Source organism: Vicia villosa, linkage group LG6 (genome assembly GCF_029867415.1).
Source record: "Vicia villosa cultivar HV-30 ecotype Madison, WI linkage group LG6, Vvil1.0, whole genome shotgun sequence".
NCBI lineage: Eukaryota > Viridiplantae > Streptophyta > Magnoliopsida > Fabales > Fabaceae > Vicia > Vicia villosa.
The window spans coordinates 107,747,850-107,764,594 of record NC_081185.1 but is presented as its reverse complement, the minus strand read 5'-3'; the positions used below and the strand labels follow the sequence as shown (position 1 = coordinate 107,764,594).

The 16,745-nt window shown below is 31.5% G+C and overlaps 1 protein-coding gene across 2 annotated transcripts in view; it reads right to left on the bottom strand.

Annotated features, from left to right (window-relative positions):
• Positions 1-4,876: 4,876 nt before the first annotated feature.
• Positions 4,877-16,745, bottom strand: part of LOC131609518 (vestitone reductase-like) — a 32,307-nt gene continuing 20,438 nt past the window's right edge. The window contains exons 1-3 of one of the 2 annotated variants that reach the window (XM_058881228.1): positions 6,186-6,357; positions 5,367-6,090; positions 4,877-5,278 (exon numbers count right to left, since the gene is read on the bottom strand). In XM_058881228.1, the coding sequence (XP_058737211.1) occupies positions 5,137-5,278; positions 5,367-6,090; positions 6,186-6,306 (987 nt within the window). In that variant the 5' untranslated portion in view covers positions 6,307-6,357 and the 3' untranslated portion in view covers positions 4,877-5,136. Of the gene's footprint in view, positions 5,279-5,366; positions 6,091-6,185; positions 6,358-16,745 lie in introns of those variants that run through there. The other variant, XM_058881229.1, reaches the window with a different exon arrangement.

The window sequence follows — 16,745 nt, the reverse complement described above, 5'->3', positions numbered from 1 at the left end:
GGTAAGATATCCCCGAAATTTCTGAAATTTCTGTAATTTTCTACCGTAAATTTCTCAAAATCACCGAAAATTCTTACTATTTTTTGAAATTTCCGGTATTGCCTCCAAATTTTCGGCATCGCCCTTGGATTTTGAAAATTTTGGTATTTTACTTAAAATTTTATGAATTGGGAAAATTTTGGATTGGGGTATTTTGGTCTTTTCGTACACTTTGGTTATGGAGCTTAGCTATTTTTGAGAAAGTGTAGTCTAATTACAAATAGACAAACTTAAAATGATATTGTGGCTGAAGCAAACCATGAAAATAGTGTTAGAACAAGATTGAAAATCTATGTTCAAAATCTGGTTTTGATGATAACAAGCATATATTTTGTGAGTAACAATTTTATTACTAATGGCTTCATTTAGTGTGCAGATATTATGGTATAAATCTTATACAGGATTCATCAGAAAAAGATTACAACAACTACATCTAAAATATTCAGAAGATTGACAAAGCTAAACATCATTCATCAGATGTTCTGACTAAGAATACGTCAAACCAGTCAAGATCAGCAAATCAGAAGTAAAGAAGCAACAATGAGGAACAAGACCATTCAGAAGAATATGCAACAACAATAGTATCACAAGAAGCTAGAATTCAACAAGATAATCTTCAAAGAAATACCAACATTTACATACAAAAAGCACATAATCAGAAAGTACATCAGAACCTGCAAGGAAATGAACAAGAAAGATCATTAAAAGAAGCTTTGCAAACATCAGAAGATCACGCAAGTAGAAAGATCAGAAGTTCTGAAGCTACGATACGGTGACATATAAAATACGAACATCAGTAGAAGTCACGTACAAAGAAATGAAGAATCTACAGCTCAGCATACAAATTGAATAAAATACAAAAGAGTTTATAATCAAAGGGAGAGCCGTTAGAAAATTCATCATCAGCAAAACGGTTGCAATATTAAGTGGAACAACTCCCAAGGTTGATTGAAGAAGCAAGCCACATGCAGCGCATTGGAAAGACAAGCTTAAACAAAGAAACACGCCATCCATTATAATCATCATGTTGAAGATAAGGTTCAGCCAAGAGCAACATTTGTCATTTATGAGCAAATCGAGACGAAGGCCTTCAAAGCAATATTCAAATCTCAACAGCTAAACTCCAACGGTAACATACCAAGCTCTATAAATAGACCAAGCTTCAAAACATGAATGTATGCGTTCTTGTATGCATCTAAGTATGCATCTAGAATAAGCATCAGAGTATGTATCCAAGATACATCTACAGAGTGAAGAACAAGAAATATACTAAAAGAAAATCTGTAGTGAGAAACTGAGCATGGATGCACAAAAGAAGAAATGGTAATGCATCAGAAGTTATAGAAGAGGCAACATACATGAAGCGTATGATGAAACAAAGTGTCAAAAACATCATCCTATTAGAAGAGAAGTTCATTTGAAGATTGAATAGATCCTGCTAAATAAGCAGTACACTCCACATGAGAACTAAGCAATACACTCATGAAAGATGCATCAAAAGTTGATGATGAAGACAAATCTAAAAGAGCCAAGAGCTATTACTTCGTATATGATTTTAAGAAAAGAAGATAAAGATATTTCTGAAGAAAAAATCAAATGCAAGAGAAGTTGCACAACATATGCTTAATCAGAATTAATGGAGATGGTCTTACAAGGAGTGATTTCTCCAAGAAAAAATTCAACCTCCATATTCAAGGAAAGAAGATCAGAATTAAATCAGAAGCAATCAATAATAGAGCTGTTGCTCTAAATCATCTTAAGAAGATTTGAAGAAGAAGATCAAATCAGAAGCATTCAACATAAGAGCTGCTGCTCTTTATCTGCTTTCAAAAGAAGATCTCACCCAGAAGTTGAAGACAAGAAGACTACAAGACATTATGTTTCTTGTATTTAAATGTAAAACACATAGAGTTGTTGCTCGTAGTGTGTTATATCTTAGAAACTTCTGATAGGATGTTTAGACACCAGAAGTGACTTCTAGTCACTGTGTCATAAACAGATGTACTTAAGAATAGGAGAAATCTGCTTGAATAAGAAGCACTCATGTAATCTCCAGAAGATGCCTTGAGCGACCAGTTTAGGTTAGAAGCTTGAGAAGACAATCGCCTGCGGTCATTATGGAAATCTCTTGGAGACCAAGTGAAGGTTAGAAGTCCAGGAGTCAATGGATATTATATCTCGTGGAGATCAGTGAACAGTCCATTGCAGTCAGTCACAACAGGTAGCTGTGCAGGGAGTTAGTCACAATACGTTGTTGTGCAGGTTACTAGATTGATGAACGTTATATCTAGAAGGGATCACTGAACGATTTAGTCATCTAGGGGTTAGTCACTCGTGGGTAGCTTGTGCAGGATTAGTCACAACAGTTGGCTATGCAGGATTGTTAGTCACGACGGAGGTTCGTGCAGTTGTAATCATGATCTGGTTATAGTGGATTAAGACCTCTCTTGAGAGGCAAATCACCTGAAGAAGGTGAAGTGGAGGTAGCCTTATTCAAAAGGTGAACCAGGATAAAAATGAATGTGTCTTTTACTTTCTGCACTATTCGTTTTAACTTAGAACATTCAAGCAAAATCTTCTCAAAACTGTATTGAGCAAGTCAGAAGTTTTGATATCCTTTAGAAGTTAAAATGAACATTTTATTGGTTATGTAGTTCTACATCTTCATGCTTCCGCAACATCAAAAGCATAATCCAATAGATGATTAAACGAAAGAAAGAAAAGACGTTAAAGGAAAAGAAAGGGAATTTTAATTGATAAAGAACACAATTCAATCCCCCTTTCTTGTGTTTTTCTCCACCTTCAAATAGGAGGCTTCAAGACTTAGGTAGGATTGTCTGCTTCGAAAGAAGATACAATATAAAATCTTCTATTATTTATTTGAAAAACAAATATGTTTAAAATAGAGGAAACTAAAAGATTGAATTTTACTCTGTTTGTCTGATGGGATGCATGATCCTAGGCTTGGCCCTTTAATTTTTAATTTTAATTAAACAAAATTCAGGAATCAAAATTATTAATCATCTTAGATAAACATAGTAGTATTGGAAATTGGTAATAGAATGGGTCTCTGAGAACGATAATTTGTATTACTTCAATTTAGTTGTACACTTACAAAATGTCATATGTTTGATGACTTTTGTTCTACGTCTACCTGGTGGAAAGGTGTGTCCCTTCTTGGTTATAAAGTTGAGGACTTTGTTGATTGGTTTGTAGCCAGTATTTGTAAAAAATAGGAATGATCTTCTCACCTGTTTTTCGAAAGATCCTTGGGTTGGGCTCTCTCCTCTTAGAGCCAGGTTTCCTTGGCTCGTTATCATTGTTATCTCTAATAAACAAGTTCGAGTTATGGGTGAGGTTAGTTTGTGGGAAAATGAGGCTTTGGTTTAAGATTTGATATGGAGGAAAATGCTTTTTGTTTATGAGTAGGAGACAACTACCATCCTCTTTTAGCTATTCCAAATTTGATCATATCCTTAGATAGAGATAGTTGGTGGTATTGTCATGCTAAGGATGTAATTTTTTGATAGCCTCGACTTATTTAACCCTCCTAAAGCTAAATCTTTCTAGTGATCCCTCACTCAATCATGTGGACTTGTTCTTTATCTCATTTGGGTAAATTGGACTCCTTGTAAAGTGGTTATGTTCTTCTGGAAACTCCTTCAAGGTAAGATCCCTACTAGAGAGAGCATTCTTAAACAGAGAGTCTTATCCTTTGTGTAGGGGGTCGCTCTAATCCTAGCATTTTATTGGTGACATGTAAGGTGGATAATTCTTCTGTAATGTGATTTTTAGTTGGTTAGGGTGGTGTTTAGTTATTCCTAGGGAACTTATATATCTTTTTCAAGTGTTTATTTTGTTGGAATGAGCGTATGATTAAGTGTGACCTCTCCATGATATGGAATTGAGTTGTTTGGTCAATTTGGAAATACATGAATGACGTTGTGTTTATAGGTTTGTCTACTAATGTGAAGGCTATGGAAGAAAATAACATTGCCCTAGCTTTGAAGTGATATTTTTGTAGGTGTGCTTTCAATTCATATGATTTCATTGTTTGACTTGAGAACTATATTATCTACACGAGTCAATAGCGATTTGAGAATGCATGATTATGTTCTTATGATGTAGTGTTTTTGTTGTTTACCCTTGAGGACCCACATGATATAGTTAACATAAATTAAAGAATGAATATGTCCAGTTGAAAAAGGAAAATTTACACCAAAGGTCCACTAAATAATTTTTTTGTAACAGGTTGGTCCTTTAAGTTTTTTTAACAATTTGGTCTTTTTTGTTGATTTCTATATATTTTTCTCACATTTTGAATATTTAGAAATTTGTGACTGTTTTATTTCTGGTTGCACTTCATCATTTTCATACCACTCAAAATAATTGCATCCATAATTAGCACCTTCATTGTGTTAAAAAAGGGTAACGGTGCACACGTTTGATAACTTAAAGGACTAAGTTATTACAAAAAAAAACTTAAACGACCAACCTGTTACAAAAAAATAACTTAAAAGACCCCTGATATGATTTTACCTTAAAAAACCTATCTTCTTTATGCTTAATGTGAACAAAAAGTCTCTAACCCAATGGTACAATGTAATATTTTGACTTTTCGGGGTCAAAATCAAAATTGAATTGCTCTATCGTAGATTTTGACGTTTCATCGACTTAATAGCACTGTGGTATTATCACATATTTGAATTTTAAAATTTATAAACTTATGTGTTCAAATACCATTAATATTTTAATTGAAAAGTAATTATCATAAGATAGAAAGTTTAACCTTACAACATAAGACAGAAAGTCAAACTTACACAAGAAGCACCAAAAGTAAAAAACAACAACAATAATAAAAATAGATAGGCAAAAGCCCAAGTACAACAAAAGGGACAAAGGAAAGTAAACACTCAACCATAGCAGTCTTGGAAATCCCGAAATTGAGAGAAAATTCTAGAGAAAACACTCAATCTATAAAGCATCGTCCATCGGAAGACCTTAGTAGAGCTCATATACAAAATAATACAAATATTAAGCCATGTCTAATGACATCTTATTTATTAATTATGATCAAACATATTGTTAATACGATGTTCAAAAAAACCCCTTTTCCTTGCAACTTTGAATCGCATCCTCAAACGTTTCCTCAATAGTATGCTTGAACTCAAATCCAGCATCAATGAGTTTCTTTGATGTTAAATGTGGAAGCTCCAGACCTTTAGGTCCCTCGAGCAATCTATAGAAAAAGAAAATAAATAGAATGATAATATTAGTAACAATTAAAGAAAGATCACTTTAATTTTGAATATAGAAAAAAAACTCACTTGGACTTTGGAATTTGAAATTCAGGATGTTTTGAAGAAACGATGTCAACTACTTCCTCAACAGTTGCAAGGAATGGTGAACAATTGTATCTCCCTTTTGGATTAGGATGTTCCAGTAAGAATATATGTGCTCGTGCAACATCATCAACATGCACCATATGAAAACGAGATATTGGACTGTTGTCAGTATTACCGAATAAGTAAGGTAGTACACCATAAACAGAGGTAGGAAGCTTAGGACAAATGAAGGGTCCAACAACAATGGTTGGTATTATAGTCACAATATCCAACCCATTTTGTTCTCCATATTCAAGAACAGCTTTCTCCGCTTGTGTCTTAGAAACTGAATAAGCCCAACCAAATGGTTTATGATTTCTAAGAATGTCTATATCACTCCAATAACTTTCGTCCATTACGTCCTTTTCTTTTTCTTTGTCTTGACAATAAACTGCAGAAGCACTTGAAGTGTAAACAACCCTCTTCACTGTCTTAGAGTTTTTGCATGCTTTTAGAATTCCTAAAGCTCCCGCAATGCTTCTTTTTGTCACTACTTCTTCTGGTTCTTTCTCTTCAAAATCAACCGAAGCAGCGGTGTGAAATATTCCAACACACCCTTCAATTGCTTCATTGAAACTTTCTGGATCGTCAAGATCGGCATTGAAAAATTTTAGTTTTTCAGATGCACCGGGAAGATTTGTGAGAAAGCTAAGATCTCTCTTTTTCTCTGCAATTTAAAGAAATTAATATTAAAAACATAGTAATTATTAGAAACATAGTACAAATTAATATTTAAAAACATAGTACAAATTAATATCTTACCCGGATCAGCTCTAACAGTTGTATTAACGCTGTAACCATCTTCAAGGAGTTTCTTGATAATCCATGAACCAATAAAACCTGTTCCTCCTGTTACGCAAACTCTTCCTTTTCCTTCTGCCATTATCACACTTTTGCTAGTTCTGTATGAATGTTTTTGCTAGTTCTGTATGAATGTTGATGGTCACATACGAATATATATATGCACACATCCATTAATGTAGTTGGCTTACTTTTCAAAGAGATAAGTTTGGATATTATAAAGAAAACAAGAAAACCTGTCAATTGAATATGACTTTTCAGCTTCGAAGACTTTCAACAAAGAGCGACTAAATTGTTTATTATATAAGTTCACGCAGACAAAGTTTGAATGAAGGACGTATGGGCTCTCGTTGAATAACTAACTATCTAGAACTTAATTAGGTGATATATTTTCAATGGCCAAGTAAAGAGAGATATTTGGAATATTAAATGTATTTAATGCAATAAAAAATACAATTAACTATATAAATTTGTTAAGTTTATTTAATACATTATATTTACTAATACATTAAACATATTAATTAATATTTAAATACATTTAAATATTTTTTAATTTATTTTTTTTCTTTTTGAAGTTATTTTTTAACAAATATATATAACATGGTCTATGCCAAGGGTCCATGGTTCCTACTTTGATAGGCTAAATTTTTGTTATGCAGTTTTATTTCATTTATTTTAATAAATATATAAGTTTAAAATAATCACAAAAAAAAAATCTGTACAGCCATGTTACAATTAAAAAAGTTAAATTATAAAATAATTTATAACATGGTGATTAATTATTGTAATTTTAATAATAATTTATAATTTTATCCTTGTAATTTTGTAATTTTATATAAGTGAGATGATATTAAGATGAAAATTCATAAATATTTTTTTTGGAAATAATATTTGTATAATTGAGTGATTAAAAAGTCATAACTTACAACATAACATTAAAAAAAATGAGTACACTTGATTTGTATTATAACTCTCGACACAAAATAAATTATGCGTTGATAACAACTTTTGAATACATAAAATAAATTATAGAAAAACAAAAAATTACAGTAATTATAATTTTTATTAAAATAAAAAAATAAAAAATAATTTGAAGGTGAATAATAATTATAATAACTTGATGGAAGCAATAGAGAAAAAATCGCAAAAAGAAAAGCACTAACATAAAAGAAAATAATAATTTTAAAATAATAAAATAAAACTGAGGATATTTTAGTAAATATATTAAAATAAAATTCGGATTCCCTCCCCACCCCTCCGAATCCCCCCGATTTGGGAAACGCAAAAAGTGTCATTTGGAGGGATTTTGCTCCCCTCCCCACCCCTCATCTCCTCTCTTCTCCTAAAAATTGAACCAAACACATTTCATTATAAGTATTTCCTCCTCTCTCCTCCCCTCTCCTCGCTCTACCTCGAACCAAACAGACCCTAAATGAGAGAAACAATTGATTCCACATAATTGAGCGGGAGTCACTAGATATGAGGAGGGATATTCTTACTCCATGAGTAAGTTATTATAACTTACTTCACATCTTGACTCATAATTATTTTCAATCTAATGGTTAAGGGCTAGTGTGTTTCAGCTTTAAAAAATGGATTTTTTTCTTTGTATTTTTGAAAATAGATTTTACTAAATAATTTTTCAAAATATTACAAGTTTTTTTATATTCGTTTTTTCTAAATTGAAACATTACTTTTGACATCCTATAACATAAACAAACATTATTGAAGACTAAAACATAGTCAAAATCGCATTTTTTTCAAAAAGTGGTATTTCAAAAATAATTTTTATGAAAATCTATTTGAACATAAGTAAATATGATACTCTAATGAAGCTCTAATGAAGTAACTTCTTAATGCACCAACCGCTATAGACAAACTCTATTAGAAGTTATATATACAACTCAGAACAGGTTCTAATAGAGTTTGTATATATAAATTCTGACTTGTATATATAACTTCTAATAGAGTTTGTCTACAGCGGTTGGTGCATTTAGAAGTTACTTCATTAGAGCTTCAGCGGCTTTTCTTTTCAGCGTTTGTTCATGTTCTGATGGCACTTGTATTAGAGCATCTTCTAAAATGAGAGATATATAATTAGAGTATCATATTTACTTATACAAAATTTATTTACTTGTTATCATCAAAACACTAAGATATGATTAGAACCAAACCGTGTTCTAACAATCTCCCCCTTTTTGATGATGACAAAACATTTAAGTTCTTATCAGAAATTTTGTATATAAGAAGACAATCTCCCCTGAGATGTATAGTCTCCCCCTAAAATAAATACTTATAAGAAAATTTAGAAGATAACTTCCCTGAGTATATTTTTCTCTTCAGCGTATCTCTTCCGAAGATTTGCTTGTATTTCTTTTCAGAGCACTTCTTTAGAAGATCTATATGATTCTTTTTCAAAACATTATTTTAATATGATTTTCCTGCAGCTTTCAGAAAAAGAAAGGAACGGTACAACAATTCTTTGTACATTTGTCAGTAACTGTTTTGAGGTTTTATTTTTAATTGTTAAACCATATCAAGTCAAAATTTCACTACTATTTCTCCCCCTTTTTGTCATAATCAAAAAGCGTAATAAAAAACAATACTTGTAAATAAAGCAAGACGATATTCATAGATGAGATAAGTGCAACACAAACAAAAAGAATTCAACAGTAACATAAATGAAGACAAAAAAACACACAAGAAAATGTCATACGGACGAAACACGGAAGAAAACTAGGGTTGTCGAGGGACAAGTGACATTAGAAGGTTTTTGATCTCACTCGTGGCTCCTTCTTGCTTAGCCATCCAGGACTTGATTTCCATGTTCGTCCCATCCTGTTTGTCCAGTCGTTCTTTAACACTTGCATTCTCCTTCTTTAGTTTATTTAGCGTTTCAAGCCCTAGAGAATTTGAAGCCGAAGTTGAGGTGACGTCAGAAGCTCCAATCATTAGAGGAGCAGTTATGAACTTGGACACCAAGGAGTCAACATCTACCATCAAGGTAGGTATTTTTCTAGGAGGAGCAGCCTTGGGCACATAGGCAGGAAGGGGTTTCAATAAAACAAGAGAACAAGAATCTTCAGTATTGCTGATATCCATAGGGTCAGAAGGTGAGTACCAAGGAGAATCACTAATCTGCAAAGATGGCCTTAAAGCCAAGATATCCTTTACTATAGTTAAGACTAGATGCAGACACTTAGAAAATTTCTCATTAGCATGAGTACGGCACACTTCTTTGAGTTTGAGAGATTCAGAGTTGAATCCATGTCTGAATGCATCCCAAAGAGCTCCTGAAGCAATGGGACTTGCACTGTTTGCATAATCAACATGCAGCTTTTGAATCCAATCCTGCATCTCTATTTCAAAATTCTAAAATAATATTTGAACATCTGATGGGATAGCATTTGGAGTTGGTGTGGGATCATCAGATATATTTTTGTCAGAATGTTGGATTGGTTGAGGTTCAGAGGTGGACATTGGTGAGTCATGTGGCGAAGGTGAGGGTGAGATGATATAAACTTCTGGTGAGGATGGGATTGAGATGTGTTTTGGAGAGGGAGTGGGAGGTTGTTCTGATGACTCAAGTATTGTAAGGATGTTGTGAGTTGGAGTCTCAGGAATGATTGTAGCTAATGGGCATGTGTAGCCAGGAATGTCCCATGAGCCTATGAACCACTCATAAGGTTGTGAAGTTTGGGTTGAGATTTGTGGTTGAGGTTGAGGCTTATTTTTAATGAGGATTTGAGGTTCTGCTTGTGAGAATGGTGGAGGTTCTGTTAGTGATGTAGGTGAAAATTCTCTTTATGTGGGGATTGGAAGTTCTGTTTCAGGTGGGATTTTTGAAGTGTTTAGATTAGTATGTTGGGGAGCTGGTATCACAGTTTCTTGTTGGTTTTCAGGCTGAGTGATTGTTATGGCTTCTAGTGATTTAGAGGGTTCAGTTTGTTCTGGTGGAAGTTCAAAATTATCTATATCAGACAACATTTGTGCATGTTTTGGTTTTGTTCTTGAATTACTGGAGGAACTGTGGGGTCAATTTCAGAGTTTGAAGCATCGAGATTTTGTTGGCCAGAAGTTTGTTGTGAAATAGGTTCAGATGAATGAAGTAAGGGTGGTGCGGATGTTTAAGATAGAGATGGTGGAGTTGTTTGGGGTGGTGGTAGTTCACTTGTTGGAGATGATAGAGGGTCAGAAGTTTGATGTACAGGGGATTCAATTGTTGAGATACAAGCAATTCAGATGTTTGAGCTGTTTGATGTTCTGATGTTTGGGGTTGTTCAGATGTTTCTATATTTTCAGAATTGACAACAGAGATAGAGGTAGAAGGATTACCTGAAGACTTTTTCTTCTTTGTCTTCTGAACCTTGGGAGCTCTCGTAGAAGTGCCTTCTTCAACAACTTTCCTCTTCTTGGATTTCTTCTTTTTGTAAACTACTGGTAGAGGGTTGTTTCTGCCTTGAAACCATGCTGGGTCAATTGGTGTACCATCCCTCTTGCACAAATCAAGGAAGTGTAGTATGATGTCAGGAGTGTCTCCAGCGTTGAAGTTCACTCTGTATATCAATAGACACATGCAGAAACACGAAAATGTTTTCATTTATGATAAAACCTCAAAACAGTTACTGACAAATGTACAAAGAATTGTTGTACCGTTCCTTTCTTTTTCTGAAAGCTGCAGGAAAATCATATGAAAATAATGTTTCGAAAAAGAATCATGCAGATCTTCTAAATAAGTGCTCTGAAAAGAAATACAAGCAAATCTTCTCAAGAGATACGCTGAAGAAAAAAATATACTCAGGGAAGTTATCTTCTAAATTTTCTTCCAAGTATTTATTTCAGGGTGAGACTATACATCTCAGGGGGGAGATTGTCTTCTTATATACAAAATTTCTGATCAGAACTTAAATGTTTTGTCATCATCAAAAAGGGGGAGATTGTTAGAACACAGTTTGGTTCTAATCATATTTTAGTGTTTTGATGATAACAAGTAAATAAATTTTGTATAAGTAAATATGATACTCTAATTATATATCTCTCATTTCAGAAGATGCTCTAATACAAGTGCCATCAGAACATGAACAAACGCTGAAAAGAAAAGCCGCTGAAGCTCTAATGAGGTAACTTCTGAATGCACCAATCAATGTAGACAAACTCTATTAGAATTTATATATACAAGTCAGAACAAAATGAATAAATACAAAGTTTTGAATCAAGATAAGATGCCGTTAAAAACATAATTGTTAAAAAGACGGCTGAAGCACTTAAATGGAACAATTCCCAAGGTTGATTGAAGAAGCAACGCACATGCAGTTCGTTGGAGAAACAAAAACCAAAAAAGCAAACACGCAAGCATTCAATGCTCTCTCCAAAGATCAAGATAACAGACAAATTCTTGAAGCTATATATCTATATATATATATATATATATATATATATATATATATATATATATATATATATATATATATATATATATATATATATATATATATATATATATTATAATCTTATAAAAGAAAAGTGTGAGCCATATACAAAAAGAAAAATGAAGAACATATAAAAGCTTACATACAAAGAGGAAAGAACACTTGCTCATATACAAACTAAGAACTCTTACGCTGAAGAACATTATCTTTACTATTCTGAGTTCATATCTCTTGTACTAAAAACTTAGTGAAATATCACAATTGTGATTAAAGCTTTTTAGAAGCAATTTGAAACACTACTGTTAACTTGTAATCGTTTCTTGAGAGACCAGTTGGGTCAGATTTCTCAAGAGGGCTAGGACTAGTTTAGTCTTAGAGGTTGTTAGTCACAAGCAGTTGGCTTGTGCAAGGTTATTAGTCACGACAGTTGGTTATGCATTGTATTATTAGTCACGACAGTTGGTTGTGCATTGTATTGTTAGTCACTACAAATGGTTGGGCACTTGTAATCAGTTTTGATTATAGTGGATTAAGTCCTCGACGAAGAGAGGCGAAATCATCTTGACGGGTGGACTGAAGTAGTTGAGTTATAACGAACCAGGATAAAAATATCGTGTCATTTTTATATTGCAAAAAGAAATCACTTATTCAAACCCCCCTTTCTATGTGTTTTCATACCCTTCACAAAAGAATTGAAAAACTCTTTGATAACGGTATATATATATATATATATATATATATATATATATATATATATATATATATATATATATATATATATATATATATATATATATATATATATATATATAATTATGAGTTGTTTATATTAGCATATAATTATAATGTTATTTAACACATATATTATTTATGTATGTTTGTCTAGTATTTTTTTTACTTATAAATATTTGACACATTGATTTCTATATTACTAACAAACTTAATTGTAAAAAATAATACATTTTTCCCGGGCTACATTTAAGTAAATTTATTTTTAAACTTCAAAAAAATTGAAAAACTCTTTGATAGCGGAATTAAAATATATATAAATAAATAAATAACGATCTCAATCTTTTGTAGTATAATATTTTGTGTATTTTTTTTTTTTACATAATCTTGTAAGTTGTAATATGCAATTTGAATATATATATATATATATATATATATATATATATATATATATATATATATATATATATATATATATATATATATATATATATATATATACTTTATGTCTTAACTTGACCTAACTAAAATATTATTTACTTCTATGAATTAATAAAAATATTACGTTATTTACATATTATAATATCTACAATTTTGATAATTATTAAGATTTAATATAGATATCACACAAACATAAAATCAACATAAAATCAATCCATCGATGAAATTTATTTATTAACATTTGCACTTACAATATAAAAAATTAAAGGTTATTTTATAATAATATATCAATTATTTCACGAAACAATTTCCATATCAAGAAAATAGGTGCACTGCTTTATTATACCAACAAACTATTCTTTAAAATCAGGTGCAAATAGACCATAATGCTTGGACTATTATTAATAAGAAGTTAAAAATAACAGTCACATTATATCAAAAATTAAAAATTACAATCAATCAATAATTCCTAAAAAATATTGTTTTTTCTTTATTCTTTGATTCTATTTTTTTATATATTTCAAAATTATGTATACATTTTTAATTTTTAATATTGTATTGTTTTGTTTGATATTACAGTAAATAAATATCAATAATATTTTATAAAAATAATTTTATACATTTCATTTTAATATATATATATATATATATATATATATATATATATATATATATATATATATATATATATATATATATATATATATATATATATATAAGGATAAACTTAATTTCTTAATTTGACCTAACAAAAATATTTCTTAATTCTATGAATTAATATAAAATATTATGTTATTTACATATTATAATATCTACAATTTCGACAAAACTTGCGCAAGCATAATCCAATAATTCCAAGCATATTCTCCATTGTATATTGACACCACCCAACATGAATTCTACTTCAACTGTTCAAACTTTCAGGGCAGCCAAAAAAGAATCTGGCAATAAGTTCAACACTAACAGAAGGAGGTGGTCGAAGAAAAACCGTCAGATATATGTTTATTCTAAACGAATCGTATAAAAGATGCTTGCTACAACATGCACTAGAAAAAATCCAAAAAGCAGGGATTACCAAAGTGACGGCGGAATCTAAAATGACACTACAAGAAAATAATAATCAGGGACAATATTGAAATTGATACTAAAAGAATAGAAAATAGGGATTGGAAAAAACACATGTAAAAAACCAATCATATACTATGGAGTGACACCAATCTAAAATGACACTGCAAGAAAAGAAAAATCAGGGACAATATTGAAATTGATACTAAAAGAATAGAAAATAGGGATTGGAAAAAACACATGGAAAAAACCAATCATATACTATGGAGTGACACCAATTGGTACTTGAGAATGATACACTAAAAATTCAACCTGCAAATAACATGAAAAGATATTTTCTAATTGGTACTTGAGAATGATAGACTAGAAATTCAACCTGCAAATAACATGAAAGATATTTTCTATCAAGAAAATAAAGGAACAAATGTTAAATATCAAAACAGTATAAAACTAATTAGTCAAAAATACAAAGCAATTATCACATATTTGACCATGAATAGTCGTGGGAATGACTGGAATTGCAAAAATGGTATAAACCAAAATTTCCACGATTAGGTTTGATGAACATTATAGAGAATGTGCGAGTATGATCGGTTATATATCTAAGAGTAATGATAAAACCATTTTAGAATGTGGAAGATGGAGGAATAATTGTTTGTAATGAAATATTTGGTTGCATGTGTAACCGGTGGAAAGTGGAAGGTGGAGGGAAGGAAAACAGACGTGGGAATATTAGGAAAATTAGGAAAATCAGAATATGGGAAAATCTGATAGTCTCTGCTCATGCTGCCAAGTGTCACAACTAGAAATAAAGTTGAGAAAAGTTATACTTTTCTTATATTGTAGATTAGGTGTTATTTCAATGGCCAAATAAAGAGAGATATTTTGAATATTATATTTTTACTACGTCAGATTTACGAGAACTTGTCTTGTTACCTATTTAATTTGATCTGACATTTTCATGGTGTATACTTTTATCAAAATATTTTAAATAAACGAATTCGAATTTTTCAAATTTTTGAATTAATATATTGGATTTATATGAAATCCTTATGTTTAGGGCCGATTAAAATGGCCATTGATCGATAATCTGAAGAAAAAAAATGATTTGTTCAAGTTGCTCGCAGCACAAGGGAATCACTCTAGGGAACTAGGGTCAGGATACATTCAATGCCTCCCTGCATCCCACGTTGAGAAAATAACGGATTGTTATTATTCTTCCCATTTAATAAATGATATATAAGAAGAATTATAAGTACACATTTTCAAAATCAAATTTCATTAAATCTTTTTCTTCATATTGTGACTAAAGCGTTGGAGTGCTAATCTCGCAGGTCAGTTCCTCTACCTCAGCATATGAAGCTCAAGTCTACCATTTTCCATCGCAACCATCGATTCTCCAACCAATTTTGATTCCATAACAGAACGCTTTGGTTTTTGGTTTATGATTTGAGTTTCTACCAAATTTATGTGTAACCACAAATACAAGTTGAGATAATTTTTTATAGAATAAATTCAAGTGAGATTTCTAATTCACTCTGATATGTTTTCTGTGTTTTAAGCAAGTAAAATTTATTTATCAAAATACATGATTTTGTCATCATTAAAAAGGGGGAAATTGTAAGAACAACATTTGGTTTTGCATCTGACCTTTAGTTTTGATGATAACAATGTAATGTTTCTTAGAGAACAATTTTGTACCCTAATGATTTTCGTCTAGTGAGTATTTTTTGATAACATGTCCTGACTCTGATAGAATGGCGTGTGACACCATCTGTTTTTGGAATCAACACACTTTAACTTTGAAGAGATAACAAAGTGCGCTTTATAAGGAAAAGTCAAGTTCTTGAACACTCTTTGACAATACTTCTGATCAAATGCTCATCAAATGGATTATGACTCTTACTCTGATAAAGGTGCTTCCGAAGATTTTTTTTCAGGCTCTAACATTTGACACAAGTTCTAAAGACCAAGTTCTAAAGACTCTAAAGACAAGATTCTTGAGAACAAGTTCTGAAGATACGGTTCTGAAGACTCTCCTTCATCTTTTGATCCTTCTAAACATGCTTTATCAACATGCATTCTGAAGCCTCGAATTAGAAGATAAGATCAAAAAGTTTTTACGTGACAAAATCATACATGGTACAAGATCAAATATTCCTTCCACTACACTGATTTTGTGATGCAAGGACAGTACTATTGTACCATTTTGTCTATCATTCTCACTGACCGTTATGTAAGAATACAACTAAGAAATGTGGAATTTCATCTCCACCCTTCAACGGATCTTTCTATGCCTATATAAGAAGACTTGGAAGAATTAAAAGAAGAACTCTTGATACTACTCCCATGTGAACATTTGCACAACAATCTTGATCTTAAAAATTTCATCTTTATGAGAAAAGCTGTAAAGCAAGGATTTTTTTCATACACTTTCTCTCTAAAACTTTGTGTTATTCATTGTATTTCAATTTGTGTAATCTGCTTATTAAGAAGCATTTTTGTAAACACACCTTTGTATCTCAACTTATGAGTTGATTTTATTCCTTAAGAGACTAGAGAATAGTCAGGATTCTCAAGAAGGTATTGACAGTAGGTTTTTGTGTGTAATCAGTTTGGTTATAGTTGATTAAGTCCTTGTGAGAAGGCAACATCACCTTGGCGGGTGGACTGGAGGTAGCTTCGTTAATAGTGAACCAGGATAAAAATATTGTGTCCATTATTTTTATTCTAAGTTCTTTGTTTGTTTGTCTTAGTTGAGAAAAATCTTTTATTCTTGAAACCCAATTCAAACCCATTTTTCTTGTGTTTCCTTAACCTTCAATTTGCATCAGAGCTATGATTCTGCTATTGCTTG